Genomic DNA, 12102 nt, shown 5'->3' on the forward strand with positions numbered 1-12102 from the left:
CACACACACACACACGCACGCAGCTCACACACATGCACGCAGCTCACACACGCACGCAGCTCACACACACATGCACCTCACACACAAGCACGCAGCTCACACACACACACGCACGCAGCTCACACACACACAAGCACGCAGCTCACACACACACGCACGCAGCTCACACACACATGCACCTCACACACAACCACGCAGCTCACACACACGCACGCAGATCACACACACATGCACGCAGCTCACACACGCACGCAGCTCACACACGCACGCAGCTCTCACACACACGCACGCAGCTCACACACACGCACGCAGCTCACACACACGCACGCAGCTCACACACACACGCACGCAGCTCACACACACACGCACGCAGCTCACACACACGCACGCAGCTCACACACACACGCACGCAGCTCACACACACACACGCACACACACGCACACAGCCCCACTGTATAATGACATACCCACACAGCCCCACTGTGTAATGACAGGCACACGCACAAGCCCACTGTATAATGACAGGCACACGCACAGCCCCACTGTATAATGACACACACATGCAGCTCACACACACACGCACAGCCCTACTGTATAATGACATACCCACACAGCCCCACTGTATAATGACAGGCACACGCACAAGCCCACTGTATAATGACACACACATGCAGCTCACACACGCACGCACGTAGCTCTCACACACACACGCACGCAGCTCACACACGCACGCAGCTCACACACACACGCACAGCCCCACTGTATGACAGGCACACGCACAACCCCACTGTATAATGACACACACATGCAGCTCACACACACACGCACGCAGCTCACACACACACACACACACACACGCACGCAGCTCACACACATGCACGCAGCTCACACACACGCACGCAGCTCACACACGCACGCAGCTCACACACACGCACGCAGCTCACACACACACGCACGCAGCTCACACACACACGCACGCAGCTCACACACACGCACGCACGCAGCTCACACACACGCACACACGCAGCTCACACACACACGCACGCAGCTCACACACACACGCACGCAGCTCACACACACGCACGCAGCTCACACACACACGCACGCAGCTCACACACACACGCACACACACGCACACAGCCCCACTGTATAATGACATACCCACACAGCCCCACTGTGTAATGACAGGCACACGCACAAGCCCACTGTATAATGACAGGCACACGCACAGCCCCACTGTATAATGACACACACATGCAGCTCACACACACACGCACGCAGCTCACACACACACCTCACACACACACGCACGCAGCTCACACACACACGCACGCAGCTCACACACACACACATGCACAGCCCCACTGTATAATGACATACCCACACAGCCCCACTGTATAATGACACACACATGCAGCTCTCACACACATGCACGCAGCTCTCACACACATGCACGCAGCTCACACACACACGCACGCAGCTCTCACACACACGCACGCAGCTCTCACACACGCACGCACGCAGCTCTCACACACACACACGCACGCAGCTCTCACACACACACACACGCACGCAGCTCTCACACACACACGCACGCAGCTCTCACACGCACGCAGCTCTCACACACACGCACGCAGCTCTCACACACACACGCACGCAGCTCACACACACACGCACGCAGCTCACACACACACCAATTACCTCATACACACACCAGTTACCTCAAACACACAAGCACGCAGATCACACACACACACCAGTTACCTCATACACACATCACACACCAGTTACCTCATACACACATCACACACACCAGTTACCTCATACACACATCACACACTCTCCTCTGTGGTGCAGAGGCGGCTGATGTCCATGTGCAGCTCTTCAGTTTCTCCTGCTCACAGCTCTGCACTGTCCCGGGCCCGGCACCTCCCCCGTCTCTCCTTCTCTGCCGGGATAGCAGATAAGAGCAGGAAAAGTCGGAGCTCCGTGCACACACAGGCCGGTATGCCGGTATGCTGACCTTTCATCTTGGCTGCTGGCTCTCTCCCTCAGAGTGGCAGTGGTGCATAGGAGCTTGCTCATCACATACCCCTGCAGCCTGCATGTCAGGGCTGCTGGCCGCGGGATGACACCACCGCGCACTACAGGTGCGCTAGCGGCCCTGTGCAGTTGCTTAGACACCGGCCCGGGGGGCATATGCATTTCTGCCACCCGCCCCAGCCCGCCCCTGTAGTCAGTGACGGACTCTTGCCAGATATGTTTCTAGAGCCATAGTGGAAGATGAAGATGTCTTCCTCATCATGAAGTAGTTATTTCTCATATCACGTGTAATTAATATCTCCTGTAGTATTGCTAATGCCGATTCCAGTGTCGGTAAATGAGATGAGAATAAGTGAGAAAAGTCTCTGTGAGAAACTTATTCAGCTGCCGACTCCGAGGAAGAAACTGCTTGTTGTGTGTGGCCTATAATATATAGGATATATTAATAGATTGAAAGAAAACTGACTACTGTTAAATAAGCCGGCTTACTCACCGGTAATACTCTTTTAGTGAGTCCACGACAGCACCCCACTGGAGAGAGGGATCCGCCCCGCAGGAACAGGAAACCTACCGAGAAATAAAAGGGGGCGGTCCGCCTCTCCTCCTCAGTTTTGATTTCAGAGTACCCGGAGGACCGCCAGTATTAGGCAAATATAATTTATTTCATTTTCAAACTTATTTGCTCATATATGATTAAAAGAATTTTACTCAATAGTAAGTACTATATTAATATAGGGAGGGATATAAGAGGGTGCTGTCGTGGACTCACTAAAAGAGTATTACCGGTGAGTAATCCGGCTTTTTCCCTTTCGCCACGACAGCACCCCACTGGAGATCTTACAGAGACCATCACCTAGGGGGGGACCACCGTGCTGAGGACAGTCCTGCCAAAGTCTAGGTCAGAAGTTGACGATAGGTCAAGCCTATAGTGATTATAGAATGTAGAGGGATTTGACCAAGTTGCCACCTTACATATAGTCTCAATTGGGACCTCTCCCCTTTCTGCCCAGGTGGATGCCATAGCTCTGGTAGAGTGCGCTGTTATGCCTTCCGGAGGGTTTTCTTTACTCGCGGAATAGGCCAGTCTGATAGACTCTCTGATCCACCGGGATAACGTGCTTTTCGTTATTCCATGACCCTTCTTGTGACCCTGGAAGGAAATAAACAGAGCCCTACACTGTCGCCAGCTACAGGTTCTTTCAATGTACTTTAACACTACTCTTTTAACATCTAGAGTGTGGTACTTTTGTTCTTCAGGAGTGGAAGGATTACTGAAGAAAGTGGGCAAGATTATTTCCTGAGACCTATGGAATGTCTTAGCTACTTTGGGAAGGTAGGAAGGGTCTGGTTTAAGGACCAACTTATCCTGAAAAGTTAGCAGGAAAGGTGGATCTATAGAGAGTGCTTGGATGTCACTGATTCTCCTAGCTGAAGTCAGTGCTACCAAGAGGGCTGTTTTTAGTGATAGGATCTTGATTGGTATTGAATCTATTGGTTCGAATGGAGAGTCTGTTAGGGCTTGTAAAACTAAGTTTAGATCCCAGGGAGGAACTCTAGGTATATTAACTGGATTTATCCGTTCACAGGCTGTAATAAATCGGGATACCCATCTATTCCCCGCAATGTTATGGCCATAGAGAGCTCCTAGTGCTGAAACATGAACTTTTAAGGTGTTTGCAGTTAAACCTAGTTCTCTCCCTTTTTGAAGAAATTCCAGGATAGACTGTATCGGAATTTCTGACGTGTTTGAAGATGTATGGAATTGTAAGAATTTCTTCCATATTTTTGTGTAAATTTTTGTAGTGGAAGGTTTTCTACTCTGGAGGAGCGTGTTTATCAATCCCTCCAAGAACCCCCTTGATTTTAGCATCTGCCTCTCAAATTCCAGGCCGTGAGATGTAGACTGTCCACTTGAGGGTGGAAAAACGGACCCTGGAAGAGAAGACTGGGTGTTGAGGGGAGGACCCAAGGATCTGAGATCGACATGGTTTGCAGCCACGAGAACCATGGTCTCTTGGGCCAGAATGGAGCTATTAGTATCACCCTCGCTCCTTCGGTTCTGATTTTGCGAATGACTTGGGGCAGCAGTATGATCGGTGGAAAAGCATATGCTAGACTGAACTGCCAAGGGGCTTGTAGAGCGTCCAGAATGTCCGGATGATCCGCTAGAGATAGGGAGGCAAATTTCCGGACTTTTTTGTTTCTCCTTGTGGCGAAGAGATCTATTTGAGGTTGACCCCATAGGGATACTATATCTCGAAAAATCTGCTGGTTTAGGCACCACTCTCCTTGTTTCAAGGTGTGTCGACTTAAGAAGTCCGCCTGCTGGTTGTTTTCCCCTCTTATGTGCAGTGCAGTAAGGGATGTTAGGTGACTTTCTGCTAGATTCAGGATTTCTGTAGCAGAAGACATCAGAGTCTCTGATCGCGTGCCTCCTTGCCTGTTTAGATACGCCACTGTGGTGGTGTTGTCGGAAAGGATTCTGACGTCCTTCCCTCGTAGCTGTGGGAGAAAATGGCATAAGGCATATTTTACTGCATTTAATTCTTTAACATTAGAGGAGTAGCAGCTTTCCTCCATGTTCCAAAGCCCTTGGCAAAAATCATTCCCCATATGAGCGCCCCATCCATGAGGACTGGCGTCCGTGGTTATGGTATGAGATGGCGTTATTATCCATGGAACACCACTCATTAAATGGTCTGAATTCAGCCACCACTTTAAGGAAGTTAAAACTTCATGAGATAAGGTTATTTTCACATTTAGGTGACCAGATAACCGTCTATCTTCTTGTAAAATCTGCTGTTGCAGTGTACGGGTATGATGTTGAGCCCATTTTACCGCAGGTATACAAGAAATAAGAGATCCTAGTAAGGACATAGCTTGTCTTAGGGATATACGTGGATTGTTTATCGCCGCTAGGACTTTGTGTTTGATCAGTAGTATTTTTACCTGAGGCAGGAGACACTTTTGAGATATGGAGTCTAGATGGAACCCCAAGAACGCCTGGCAGGATAGCGGAGTGAGTCTGGATTTGTTGGTATTGATTATCCAGCCTAGATCCTGTAGAGAGGAAATTGCATGAGCCAAACGATCAGCACATTGAGTAACTGAATTTCCAATGACCAAAAAGTCATCCAGATATGGAACAATTAAGGTTTCTTTCTGGCGAAGGTAGGCCATCACCTCTAGCATTATCTTGGTGAAGATCCTCGGTGCTGTTGAAAGGCCGAAGGGCATGGCTGTATACTGGAAATGATGAATCTCGCCGTTGATTGTCACTGCTACTCTGAGGTACTTTTGGTATCTGTCATGGATAGGGAGATGATAATAAGCATCTTTTAAATCAATGCCCCCCATCATACAGTTTGGAAAGAGGAGTTTTATAGTGGATCTAATGGATTCCATCTTAAATGTATGGTTTTTGACAAATGAATTGAGCTTTTTAAGGTTTATGATGGTCCTGAAAGAACCGTCGGGTTTAGAAATCAGGAATAAGGGAGAGTAGAATCCTCTGCCTTCCTGTCCCTCGGGAACTTGGACTAAAACCCGCTTTGATAATAGGGTTTGAATTTCTAGCTCTAGAGCCTGCTGTTGTGCGGGCGAGCTGAGGGATGTTATAATATATGACTCGTGGGGAACACGAGAGAATTGTAGTTTAATTCCATCTCGGATGATGTTTAAGACCCACGAGCTAGATGTTATTTTGTACCATTGGGTGGCGAAAAACTTCAGTCTGCCCCCTACTGGTATATCCTCAGAATTTATTGTCTTTTGGGGGGTTGGGTCTTCTAAACATGGTACCTCTTTGCCTGTCCTCTTTAGCAGTCCACGGTCTCCTCTTAAAGGCTCTCCTGTAAAAGGGAATAGAGGAATCAGGGAAAGCTTTCTTCCTGTCCTTTGCCTTTTTGAGTATCTCATCTAAGGTTTTACCAAAGAGGTACTCACCCTCACATGGGATTGCGCATATTTTAGATTTAGACTGCGCGTCCCCCTTCCAACTTTTCATCCAAAGTGCGCGTCTTGCATTGTTCACAAGACCTGCGGATCTCGCTGCTAACCGAAGAGAGTCGGCAGATGCGTCCGCCATAAAAGCTGCTGCTCCACGTATTAAGGGGATGGCTGCTCGAAGTTTCTCTCTCGAGACTTTATTTTCGATCTGCTGGTCCAACTGATCAATCCAAATGATCATTGACCGGGCAGCGCAGGTGCTGGCTACTGCAGGTTTAAAGATTCCTGTAGCTGCCTCCCAAGATCGCTTAAGGGATGATTCAGCTTTGCGATCTAATGGATCGACCAGAAGTCCCGCATCCTCCACAGGCAGAGTGGATTGTTTGGAGGTAGAAGCTACGGCTGCATCGACCTTAGGGACTTTGGTCCATGTAAGGAGCTCCTCATCACTAAACGGATATTTACGTTTAGACGCGGAGGGTAAAAAGCTTCTTTGATCCTGCTTCTCCCACTCTCTTTTAATTAATGCTTTCACCGCTGGTATAACCGGAAAACATCTCCTCTTTCTCTCTGCCAAACCCGCAAACATAATTTCCTGCGTGGTTTGCGCACCCTTTACCTCCTCACACCCCATGGTATTGCGGATTGATTTTACCAAGTTGTCCACACTGTCTAAGGGGAAACATGAACGACCCTCGATTTCTGAGGAAGATGATGATGATGATGACGATAGGGAGGCTTCTGACAGTACCTTGTGGTCACTTTCGGAGTCTGACATAAGTGTTGGTGTTTTGGACTTAGCTTTACGCGGTTTTTCCTGGGTCATATTTTTTAGTTCCTCCCTAATAATGGCCCGTAAGTCCGTAACGGACACTGTCGCTCCCTGAGTTGTTTCCTCAAAACAGTCTTTGCACAGTTTTTTGGGGTATGAGTCCGGAAGGGGCTGGCTACACAAGGCACATTCCTTATGCTTCGTTTTTTGTCGCTTTTTAGACTGGGCGTAATAAGTAGCGAGAGAGAGAGAAAACAGAGAGAAATAGGGAGACAGCGTCAGCTTAATAGGCAGAGTTTAAACACTCACCCAGTGAAGCGAATAGTACCGGATCAGAAGGCCGAGATCCTGTTCTGGAACCGTCACTCTTACGAGCGGACTCCGAGGATCCTTTGGTGTGATCTTTGGTGGGGGGCCCTGGATCTCCAGCTGTGGGGTCCATGGCACCTGGGGATGACATTTCTGCATCGCCGCATTATTGTTTCTGGGCGTTTTTAAATAGTGCGCCCTTTTTTTTTTTTTTTTTCCTCCCGCTGCGCAATGCGCATGCGCGGGTTGCCGCTGGCTCCCCCGCCCCAGATCCGGCCTAGGCGCCCCGGAAGTGACTCCTTCAGTTCCGGGGTAGCCAGTATTGCGGCGGTCGGCGCATGCGCGGTCCGGGACTCAGCGCCGGACCGCAATGGAGGTTCTCTTACCCGCTCCTGGCCGCGCCGCTCGCAGGAGAGAACGCCGGGCGGCCCTCCCCGGACCCGGCCGTCTGCTCCATCCACCAGCTGAGGAGGGAGCCGTCTAGCGGAACTCCCCCGACGCTGCTTCTGAGCTGCAGCCCCTGCCGTTCTCACGGACACCGTATAGGCGGCATGCTAGCCCAGGTATGTTGATCCTGTCGTTCCTGGATTGTTCCCGCAGGAACAGGAAACCTAAACTGAGGAGGAGAGGCGGACCGCCCCCTTTTATTTCTCGGTAGGTTTCCTGTTCCTGCGGGGCGGATCCCTCTCTCCAGTGGGGTGCTGTCGTGGCGAAAGGGAAAAATTAAAATAATAAATCCCCCACAAGTCTTGCGCCACCAATTCTTGGGTTCCCCTGCCAGTCTCTGTATTTTGTGGCCACTCTTAAAGGGAATCTGTCACCTAATTTTGGCCCTATAAACTGCTGCCACCGCCATCAGGGGCTTATCTACAGCATTCTGTAATGCTGTAGATTAGCCCCCCGATGTAACCTAAAAGATAAGAAAAACAAGTTAGATTATATTCACCCTGGGGCGGTCCCGGTGCGGTTTGGGTCCGATGGGCGTCACGGTCCGGCTCCTCCCATCTTCATACGATGTCGTCATCCTCCTTGCTTCTGTTGTGGCTTTTGTGCAGGCATACTGATTTGCCCTGTTGAGGGCAGCGTAAAGTACTGCAGTGCGCAGGCACTGGTTGTTAGGGTTGGAGGAACGCACAGAGTGTGTATTATTAGGTACGTTCGCTAGGAGAGGAACCTGCTGCTGGCAAATGGCGGCGCTATATGGCGGAATATGCAAACTCTGTTATCTCCACAGAGTCGCTAGGAACAAGATGCTGTGCCCTGTTAACCTCACAGAGGTACACAGCTACCAACCAGAGCAAACTGTGGTCATGCAGTCAGAGAAAACAGACAAACAACTCCTCACCGGAGGTGCCGGTATTCTAGCGGCTTATTTCAGCCAAGGCCCTGAATACACTCATACAAACTCTTCACCGGAGGTGCCGGTATTCTAGGGGTTAATTAAGCCAAACCCTAAACGCATCCAGACATGAGCACACTGGCGCTGAGCTCATAGACATTGCTTTGATACTAGCGCATGGCTGTGTGGCCAAGCAAACCTTTTATAGCTGCAGCAACTTCAGGACCTTCCTAGAGGACCAATGGGAGCTGCTACAGTACCTGAGCAACTTCTGGACCTTCCTAGAGGACCAATGGCAGCTGCTGCAGTATCTGAGCATGTGACCCCCGACCTCCAATGAGAGGTCTTACCCTGGGCATGCTCAGAAGGGGAAAAGCAGGACTTAGTCCCAGAGAAGTCTGCTCACCGCTGACCAGTACTGGCAACAAAAGCAGAGCCTGGAAGACCAGTAGTAACCAGTCGCCAAGTATCAGCCTGAGCCAGATGCTGGGACTGACGTCTCCGCTGAGCAGGCTCCACTGCGGCTGGCGAAGAATGGGAGACCGCAGCGGAGGTGGTTTGAGATTCCCCCTCCGCAGAGGCGGGAACTCGACACCTAACACTGTGCCTCTCTGACCTTTCATGACTCCTGCACCCTGCAGTACTTTGCTCTGCCCTCAACAGGACAGATAAAGTATTCCTGCGCAGAAGCCGTGACAGGAAGCAAAGAGCATGACATCATATGAAGATGGGAGGTGCCGGGCCCAGACCTGCGACGCCCATCGGACCGGACCGCCCTTAGGTGAGTATAATCTAACTTGTTTTTCTTATCTTTGAGGTTAAGTCGGGGGCTTATCTACAGCATTACAGAATTAGCAATTCAACTTATGTTCCATGTTATGGATTGTGCTCAGGATCAGATAAATCACAATCATTGAAGCTTCCTCTGTGTAAGTATATTTATTATAAGTAGCTGACAGTTTCCGGAAGAACAAACGTTTGCTCTGTACTTCATTAGCAAATAGCTCCTACATCAAAGGTGAAGATAATTGTCCCTGAGGCAGACTGGACATCTCTAGCATCACATGGCACAATGGAAATGCAAAATTACTATGCATATCAATATTAATCTAATATAATCAACATCCAGATATATCTGTGATCCGGGGACATAATTCCTTCTGTGGGTTAAACCATTAGGATTTTCAGCCTCAACAAACCACAGAAATACACTGCTCCAAAAAATAAAGGGAACACTAAAATCCCACATCCTAGATATCACAATTAAATATTCCAGTTGTAAATCTTTATTCATTACATAGTGGAATATGTTAACAATAGAACCTAAAATTTATCAACATAAATCACAACTAATATCCCACGGAGATCTGGAGTTGGAATGATGGGTAAATTTACACAAGGTTTTTTTGCGGCTTTTTTTATGCAGCAAAGCCCGATCTTCTTGGCAGGAAAGAAGCGGTGTCAAAAACACAGGTTTAGGTGCGTTTTTTGTTGCATATTTGTTGCGTTTTCGGTGCTTTTTTTGGTACGTTTATTTATACTCTTTGTCCATTCTAATGTCCTTGGATTTTCAGAAGCAAAAACGCAGCAAATAATGATACCTGTGTTTTTACTTTTTTTTTTTTCAACACTCATTCAAGTCAATGGGTGAAAAAATGCAGCAAGAATGCTGAAAGAAGTGACATGCCCTATGTCCAAAAAACGCAACAAAGCACAAAATACTGATCAAACAAAAAACCAATGTGTGTGCATGAGATTTCTTAAAGCCCATAGGCTTTGCTGGTGTTGTAAAAAGCAGCTGAAAATTAGCATAAAAAAAGCATTAAAACTGCCCTGTGTGAACTTACTCTAAAACCTAAAAATTATCAACATAAATCACAACTAATATCCCAAGGAGGACTGGAGTTGGAATGATGCTCAAAATCAAAGTGGAAAATGAAGTTACAGTCTGATCCAACTTCAGTGGAAATGCTTCAAGACAAAGAAATGATGCTCAGTAGTGTGTGTGACCTCCACGTGCCTGTATGACCTCCCTTTCTACGCCTGGGCATGCTCCTGATGAGGCGGCGGATGGTCTCCTTAGGGATCTCCTCCCAGACCTGGACTAAAGCATCCGCCAACTCCTGGACAGTCTGTGGTGCGTGATGTTGGTGGATGGTGCGAGACATGATGTCCCCGATGTGTTCAATCGGATTCAGGTCTGGAGAACGGGCGGGCCAGTCCATAGCTTCAATGCTTTCATTTTGCAGGAACTGCTGACACACTCCAGCCACATGAGGTCTGACAATGTCATGCATTAGGAGGAACCCAGGGCCAACCGCACCAGCATATGGTCTCACAAAGGGTCTGAGGGGCTCATCTCGGTACCTAATTACAGTCAGGCTACCTCTGGCGAGCACATGGAGGGCTGTGCGGTCCTCCAAAGAAATGCCACCCCACACCATTACTGATCCACTGCCAAACCGGTCATGCTGAAGGATGTTGCAGGCAGCGGATCGCTCTCCACGGTGTCTCCAGACTCTGTCACGGTTGTCACATGTGCTCAGTGTGAACCTGCTTTCATCTGTGAAGAGCACAGGGTGCCACTGCCAGATTTGCCAATCCTGGTGTTCTGTGGCAAATGTCAAGCGTCCTGCACGGTGTTGGGCTGTGGACGTCGGGCACTCAGACCATTCTCATGGAGTCAGTTTCTAACCGTTTGTGCAGACACATGCACATTTGTGGTATGCTGGAGGTCATTTTGCAGGGCTCTGGCAGTGCTCCTCCTGTTCCTCCTTGCACAAAGGCTGAGGTAGTGGTCCTGCTGCTATGTTATTGCCCTCCTACGGCCCCCTCCACATTTCCTGGTGTACTGGCCTGTCTCCTGGTAGCGCCTCCAGCCTCTAGACACTACGCTGACAGACACAGCAAACCTTGCCACAGCCCGCATTGATGTGCCATCCTGGATGAGCTGCACTACCTGAACCACTTGTGTGGGTTGTAGAGTCCGTCTCATGCTACCAATGAGTGTGAAAGCACAACCAACATTCAAAAGTGACCAAAACATCAGCCAGAAGTCATTGTGTTACTGAGATGTGGTCTGTGGTCCCCACCTGCAGAACCACTCCTTTTATTGAGTGTGTCTTGATAATTGCCAATAATTTCCATCTGTTGTCTATTCCATTTGCACAACAGCATGTGAAATTCCAAAGTGCACAGTTTAGTTTCACAGAAGTTTGATTTACTTGGAGTTATATTCTGTTGTTTGTGCTCCCTTTATTTTTTTGAGCAGTGTATAATATGAAGTCTTTGCATCATCTTTCTGTGCATATAATTGCCCATCTTCCTCTCACCTGAGACCCTGTATAATATCTCCTCCAGAAAATCTCATTGTTAGATCCAGGAGAGTTAACGTCCTAATTTCTGCTGCGATCTCCTCCTCCAAAAGGTTCAATCTGTAAGATGTTTCTGTGTTTAACCCGTTTACTTTTGTACTATTTTTGCCTTATGTGTAAATCTTATCAGTTCATTTTTTGTCATTTTTTAAGCACCGTACTTTTTATATATTAAATCTAAAGCTTGATAAGTTTGTTCCTTGCTGCTCTAAATGTAGCCACAACCTCAGAGGAAAAGTTTAGCTTGGTTGTTTTACTCTGTGTATGCCAAAGTCGAAGAAGAATACTTATCAGATGCTTTGAAAAGTTAGTTGTGA

General features: G+C 48.5%; 2 protein-coding genes across 2 annotated transcripts in view; one reads left to right on the forward strand and one right to left on the reverse strand.

Moving 5' to 3' along the window:
- Window positions 1–12102, forward strand: part of LOC138663859 (zinc finger protein 182-like) — an 89598-nt gene that overhangs the window by 60202 nt on the left and 17294 nt on the right. The gene's annotated exons all lie outside the window — the stretch shown is intronic.
- Window positions 2540–7265, reverse strand: LOC138663862 (uncharacterized). The gene is made up of 4 exons (XM_069750218.1): window positions 7073–7265; window positions 5227–5347; window positions 4993–5103; window positions 2540–4545 (listed from the first exon to the last, which is right to left on the reverse strand). The coding sequence occupies exons 1-4, from the start codon at window positions 7229–7231 to the stop codon at window positions 2897–2899; spliced, it is 2040 nt and encodes a 679-aa protein (XP_069606319.1). The 5' UTR covers window positions 7232–7265; the 3' UTR covers window positions 2540–2896.

The sequence above is a fragment of the Ranitomeya imitator genome, chromosome 2 (assembly GCF_032444005.1).
Source record: "Ranitomeya imitator isolate aRanImi1 chromosome 2, aRanImi1.pri, whole genome shotgun sequence".
Classification (NCBI taxonomy): Eukaryota; Metazoa; Chordata; class Amphibia; order Anura; family Dendrobatidae; genus Ranitomeya; species Ranitomeya imitator.